This window comes from Herpailurus yagouaroundi, unplaced genomic scaffold (assembly GCF_014898765.1).
Source record: "Herpailurus yagouaroundi ecotype Mexico unplaced genomic scaffold, PumYag 184, whole genome shotgun sequence".
Taxonomy (NCBI): domain Eukaryota; kingdom Metazoa; phylum Chordata; class Mammalia; order Carnivora; family Felidae; genus Herpailurus; species Herpailurus yagouaroundi.
The window spans coordinates 11135721-11143122 of NW_024412415.1; the positions used below are offsets into that span (position 1 = coordinate 11135721).

General features: G+C 38.5%; 1 protein-coding gene across 1 annotated transcript in view; it reads right to left on the reverse strand.

Annotated features, from left to right (window-relative positions):
• SPG11 (SPG11 vesicle trafficking associated, spatacsin) overlaps positions 1-7402 on the reverse strand; it is an 88478-nt gene that overhangs the window by 47806 nt on the left and 33270 nt on the right. Inside the window, exons 11-15 of the mRNA XM_040492550.1 lie at positions 5682-5858; positions 4533-4604; positions 4124-4251; positions 3646-3821; positions 2287-2500 (exon numbers count right to left, since the gene is read on the reverse strand). Coding sequence (XP_040348484.1) covers positions 2287-2500; positions 3646-3821; positions 4124-4251; positions 4533-4604; positions 5682-5858 — 767 coding nt within the window. The remainder of the gene's footprint in view (positions 1-2286; positions 2501-3645; positions 3822-4123; positions 4252-4532; positions 4605-5681; positions 5859-7402) is intronic.

Sequence of the window (7402 nt, forward strand, 5' to 3'; positions counted from 1 at the left end):
AATCTACTTGGAATTGACTGTATGCATGAGAGAAGGCAGAAAGTCCAATTAAAAATAAAAGTCCAGTTTAAATCCAACCCCCCCCCCCCCAGCTATCTTGTTACCCCAGCTCCCATTTGTCAAAAAAAATGTTCTTTGCCCGCTATTCAGTGCCACCTCTGTCATATATAAAGTGAGCATGCATGTAGAAGTTTGTTTCTATGCTCATTATTCTGTTCTCTGGTCTATTTGTCTATCCTTGAACCAATACTCTGTCTTGGTTGCTAGAGCTTTAGAATAAACTTTTATACCTGGGAGGACAAGTTCTTTTTCAGGGCTATTCTTGACCCTCTGCATTTTCATATAAATATTTATAATCAGCTTGTTAAAATCCACAAGAAAACCTGCTGGGATTTTTGTTGAGATTGCATTATATCTAAAGATCAACTTGGGAAGAATCGACAACAGGCTTGTCTTGCTCCAAATCTAAATAGAACGTTTGGGGTGTTTCACCATCAAGCATAACGTTAGCTACAAGATTTCTTTAGATACCCCTTTCACATTAAGGAAATTTGCATCCACTCTTAGTTTGCTAATATGTAGCTTTTATGATAAATAGATGCTGAATTTTATCAAATGCTCTTCTGTATCTAACAGGGTGGTATGAGTTTTTCCTTTTAATCTCTTACTGTAGACCTAATTCACTGTCATATTCCTGTTGAATCACACACATACTAGCTTTTTAAATAAATAAATATTAAGCCAAATATTTGACAACCATGCAAGTTATATGCAATTTTACTTTTAGTAAATAAGGAAAGGATTTAGTGCAATAGAAGGAACAGCAAATAGAAAGTCAGAGGTAAAAGAATTGAAGTCTGTAAGTAACTGGCTTGGGCAAAGCTCCTAACTTCTCTAGATTTCACTCTCCACATCTTCAAATTGATTAGGACAATACAGCTACACTTCCCTAAAAGTATAAATATAAAATAAAATAAATACATGGGGAATAAGCTTCAGAAACTTAAAAATTAATATATATGTTATTGTCTCATTATATTATTTTTATAGCCTTAGGAAGATAGATTAGGTTTAGCCTGTGAAATTGCTGATATTCAACCATTTTTGACCCACACAAATGGCAAGTTCACATGGTTCAATCTAACAGAATTGTTTTTAGCAATTAATTAAAAATTTCAAGTCTTCACATCACTTCAAGAGCTACTTACCCTTCACTAATTTTTTTCTTTAAGTTTATTTATTTTGAGAGAGAGAGACAGAGAGAGTGCAGGGCAGAGAGAGAGAGAGAGAGAGAGAGAGAGAGAATCCCAAACAGGCTCTGCACCATCAGCACAGAGACTGATGCAGGGCTTGAACTCACGAACCACAAGATCATAACCTCAATTGAAATGAAGAGTTGGACACTTAACTAAGCCACCCAGGCATCCCCTCACTGATTTTTTTTTTAATTTTTTAAAATTATTTTCTTAATGTTTGTTTATTTTTGAGAGAGAGAGAGAGAGAGAGAGAGAGAGAGAGAGAGAGAGAGAGAGAGACAGAACACAAACGAGGTAGAGGCAGAGAAAGAGGGAGACACAGAACCCAAAGCAGGCTTCAGGCTCTGAGCTGTCCACACAGAGGCCGATGCAGGGCTGGAATTCACCAACTGTGAGATCATGACTTGAGCCAAAATCGGGTGCACCCTTCCCCCTCACTAATTTCTCAACTGAACAGTCCTCTTTAGTTAAAATCCACAGGCAGCACACAGGTGCAGTGACAGTAATGAGAAGAGTGGGAGACATTACATGACACTAAGGCATCCTCTTCTCAGCTCGTGCCACTTGGTCCTTGTAGCTCCAATGACAGCTGACCATGTCAGCTACAGTGTGAGAACCTATTCACTAACACATGGTGTTAAATGCATGTGATCTTAAATATTTTTTTTAAAATTATTTATTTTGAGAGCGAGCGAGCGAGCATGAGCAGGGGAGAGGAAGAGAAAGAGAGGGAGAGAGAGAGAATTCCAAACAGGCTCTGCACTGACAGCGTGAAGACTGACATGGGGCTCAATATCTCACAAACCATTAGATAGATCATGACCTGAGCCAAAATCAAGAGTTAGACACTCAACTGAGCCACCCAGGCACTCCAAAATGCATGTGATTTTAAAACCTCAATATATGGTAACACTTTATAATTTTAAAATACCATGAAACAACATTGCATTGGATTTATGGCATTTCAGAGCAAAATTTACACCATTAGTTTTTTACTGCCCTTCCTTGTATTCATCTCCAGTTACAATACCTGGCCAGCTTATCTAAAATTTCATTCCTCATGTAGTTGTTGCAGCAAGTATTCTGATCAATAACATCAACAGTCAGAAGGGGCCATCTGTTCTGCTGAAGTGAAGCACAACTGTTCTGGGTCTGAAATTCTCCAATCCACAAGATAATGCTTGACCAGTCATGGCGAGCTGTGAGGTATCTCCAGAGGGCTTCGGGAGAATATGATTTGTACTCTGCATTAAGAATAAAATACATTTTAAAACAGCAATGAATTATGATTATTGACACAAAACTCAACAACAATTAACTTAATAGATTCTTCTTCCCTTTTCTTAATATAAATAAAAACTTTGGAGGCACATGGGTGGCTCAGTCAGTTAAGTGCCCGACTTCTGATTTCGGCTCAGGGCATGATCTCATGGTTCATGGGATCAAGTCCTATGTTGGGCTCTGCACTAACAGCACAGAGCCTGCTTGGGATTCTTTCTTCCTTTCCCTCTCTCTCTGCCTCTCCCTGGCTCATGCTCGCTCTCTCTCTCTCTCTCTCAAATTAAATAAACAAACAAAATAACTTTGGCTGTAATAGTTAACGTGAATTTAACATTCTATAGATAACTACTGTTACTTGTTCCCCAGAGCCCTCATGTGATACAGATCCTTAGTTTACACAAGAAGAAACTCAAAGACTATTGGAAAAACACAGATGTCACTTTGAGGCTAGCTAGAGAATTCTTAGCCTTGAAATTTCAATTCACTAAACCATATGGCTTTTCTCTTTCACTGTCACATTATAAATCTCGTACAAAAACCTTGAGATATCCCAGAGTCGTGGGATTGAGCCCCATGTCGGGCTCCTTGCTGAGCATGGAGCCTGCCTAAGATTCTCATTCTCATTCTCTCTCTCTCCCCCTCTCTCCCCTCTGCCCCTCCCCAGCTCATGCACACACTCTCTAAAAATTAAAATAAAAACCTTGAGATAAGAGGTCTTCATGCAATGACTTGCATTTTATTTATTTATTTATTTTTTAAAATTTTTTTTTTCAACGTTTATTTATTTTAGGGACAGAGAGAGACAGAGCACGAACGGGGGGAGGGGCAGAGAGAGAGGGAGACACAGAATCGGAAACAGGCTCCAGGCTCCGAGCCATCAGCCCAGAGCCTGACGCGGGGCTCGAACTCACGGACCGCGAGATCGTGACCTGGCTGAAGTCGGACGCTTAACCGACTGCGCCACCCAGGCGCCCCATGACTTGCATTTTAAAGTAACTCAGTATTCTTCCCCCAAAAGGAATTCCAAAATGGAGACTCACCAAAATATTCAAATGCCTAATTTAATTCTCATACAATATGTTTAAATTTTAGGTTCTTTCACACTTGCCTTCTGGACTTATCCTGGGGAGAAGGATGGATTCTTGTGTTAGTTGATTCCACCACTGAGCCCAATTTAACACAACTCTGTGGTCCTGTTTGTTAAATTTATCTTTAGGATCATGTTTCAGGAGTGAGTCCAAAGCAGATTTGTGCTTGAAAAAATCCTGTTCCTTCATCCTATACCTGAAACAGTGGTATAAATTTTTTTAATTTTGGAGGGAAAATCTGCTCATGAACTTTAACTCTTTTAGGAAACACATAATTCAATACTATCATTTTTGTATTTATTATCTTAAAAATATGTATATAATTATACAAATATTGAAATGAGAGGAAATTCCCTGAGTCCCTTCTGGATGATACAAGTTTTATCTTCATAGAGAATGTAAGCTCAGTTCCACATAAAAAACCTGTGCTCACTAACAATTATAAACAATGTCCACAATATTTTTTCCACATTATCGAAAGCACGCTAATAAGACTACCTGGCAAAGGACTGGATCTGCACATTTTCTTGAAAATGTCCTGAATAAAACTTCTCAACTTGATGCACGAAGTCTATAGTTCTCTTTTCATTTTCAGAAAAATAATTTTTTTCTTTTAAAATTTCAACCTTGAATAAAAAGTAATTAAGCAGTGACCTCACAAAAATCAATCACAATTGCAAAACAAATGTCATGAGATTAAATGCCATTTAAGAATTGTATTTTGAATTTTTGAAGTGTATATATATTCAAATTTTCTTTTACTGCAAATGCAAAATGATCATTAAAAATAAAAGGAATTCTAATACTTTTACTTACTAGACATTAGTCGAATATTAAAATAATTCATTTTGAATTTTCACCAAGGTTTACTAGAAGATGTAAACTACATAGCCTCACCTTTACCTACCAAAAAGTCCCGTATATCTTTATCAGTTGTATAGAAGCAGATCTTGAGCAACTGGTCTTTTACATCAAAGCCCTGTAATAAACAGAAAAATTGAAAAACCTTTACATTTTGTAAAAGGACTATTTCAAACATAAATATATGTTGGATAAAGAAATACTCTATTACAGACATGTACCCTGTTAGAATTCTACAGCTTTTCTGCTCTTGTGAACACTCACACTCTAGATTTACCTTACGTATACACTGCCTATCCCTAAAGTCCTTAGCCATTTTGCCAGAACAAAGGCAGCAGATAGAACAATTTAAGGTAATGCTAGGCTACCACGACCAAAACTGCAGGTATCAGCTATAATGATTCACTCGAAAACAAAAGTCATGGGGCGCCTGGGTGGCGCAGTCGGTTAAGCGTCCGACTTCAGCCAGGTCACGATCTCGCGGTCCGTGAGTTCGAGCCCCGCATCGGGCTCTGGGCTGATGGCTCGGAGCCTGGAGCCTGTTTCCGGTTCTGTGTCTCCTTCTCTCTCTGCCCCTCCCCCGTTCATGCTCTGTCTCTCTCTGTCCCAAAAATAAATAAACGTTGGAAAAAAAAAAAAAAAAGAAAACAAAAGTCAATGCAAATCACAATGCTTGCATGGTTTCACTCTGTACCTCTAGAAAGTTACCATGGACAAGCCACGACCATGCAGATTAGGGCCAGGTCTCAGCTTAGTCCAGGAGGCCTACCTCCGGGACTTCCCCTTCTCAAATGAAGTAAAACCACAGAGCACGAAGTAAAAGTATAAGCCATTAGCTCAAATGGAGACGTAAGGGGTCACACGAACAACCCAGAATGTTTCCCAACAAACGAGGTTCTGTGCACACTTTGACATGTGTGAAGCCTTCTAGGAGAAGCACTGTCTCCTTCTAGTCAAAGTGCCAAGTATAACAGAGAATAAATGATGGAAACTCCCAATAAAAAAATTTCTTCAAAAAAGTCCTCAGTACCAAAGAACATTTCTGACTATTTCCCAGTAAAGGCTATATAAATTTCTTAGTTTCTGACACAACTGTGAATACAAATCAATTTTTATATCAACCAGAAATTGCATTCAATATAGAGAACTTTTCTTCCATTAGAGACTTTAAGATCAGACAGTTTATGCAACTCACCATGTTCTTCAAAAGTTCAGAGGCTTCCTTTATGTTGTTCTTTTTCAAATTGTCAAATACCAAATTTAGGCCTATTCTAATCAGCTCCTCAAGTCTTTGAGCAGAATGACTGTTAATCCTGAAGAAAGCCTGTGCCTCTGGTATTCTGTTGTTCAAAATAGCATCGGCAATAACATCCTAAGAAAATGAGGAAACATATTTGCCTTTTAAGTTCCTTTTTATTTCCTTATTATGATTATCAACATGGGACTTATATATTTATTGAGCACCTAATAGACTTTTATTGAAAATCAGCCACTAGATTTGGTGCTTTGCACAGGAGAGATGAAGTTGACCAAAATACAGGCTATTAGACTAGTGGAAAATATACAAATAAAGTATTGAGTATAGTCTTGTATGATAAAGGCAACGATGCAGGTATCCCAGGGTGCTAGAGAGGAGGGTCCAGAAGAGGAGCATCTAAATAAAAGAGGTAACAACAAAAGAAAAGTCTTCCTAGTAGAGAGGACTAATGAGGTGAAATTTAAAAGGCAAGTAAGCATTACATACATATATTGAGGAAACAGGACAAGTGTCCCCAAAAGAGGGAATATATACCGAGGTATAAAGGCAAGAAACAGTATCACTCTTTAGGAAACTCCAAATTACTTAATTTAACTGGAGAAAAAACTGGACATAGTAGCAGATGAGATTTGAAAGAAAAGCAGAGGTTCCATCATGAAGGGTGTTATATGTAGGAGATGGATTGTATCCTGAAATTTATGTGGAAACACTGAAAGATCTTAACAGCTAAGGGTGACATAACCAGATACATATTTTAGGAAGAATGTTCAGGTAGCAATGTGGAGAATAGACTGCAAGGGATTCAAGCTCAAGACAGTAAGGCATTAGAAGGTTACAGCAAAAATCCTAGTAAGAAGGAATAAAGACCTACACTGAAGACCTATACCCTAGACAGAACAGAAGAGGGACTTTTTTTTTTTTTTTTTTGAGAGTGCACACGTGCACAAGTTGGAAAGGGACAAAGAGAGAGGGAGAGAGAAAGAATCCCAGGCAGGTTCCACCCCATTAGTACAAATCCCAATGCCAGGCTCAAACTCACAAACCAGGAGATCATGACCTGAGTTGAAGTTGGATACTTTACCAACTGAGTCACCCAGGTGGCCCAAATAGGGGCATTCTTAACCCGGGGCTTTCAAGGAGTAGGTAAATCCCATGAAGCCTTATGCAAAATTGTATGCATGTGTACATGCACACAATCGCATGTATATTTTTGGAGACAGAGTCCACAGCTTTCATCAAAATATGCTATAACCTTTCAAAAAGTTAAAAATCAATTATTTTGAGCAAAAAGACCAGAGGACGAGGGATGGTACCTTGGAGCATATTAAAGGGTGAAAAATAGGAAGTGAAACCTGCAAAGGAGACTGTAAAAGAGAAGCCAAAAACAGTAGAGGGAAAATCAATCAACTTTCGGATAGAGAATAAGAGATACAGAAAAAGCAGTCACACCAGCTACTTCCCTGTTCCTCCACCCCAAGAACAGCAGTCTTGCGAACCTGACAGTATGTCAAACTTATCACTTTCACTCTCTACTGAGTTTGATCATCTATCTGGGTTAAGCTATTTTGGTCTTTGTCTTTCCAAAGCCAATACTCAACAGGTGGGTGGAGGGATTCTTCCAGTCCCCAGTCATAAAGAGGGCAGCAGCACAGTTTGGT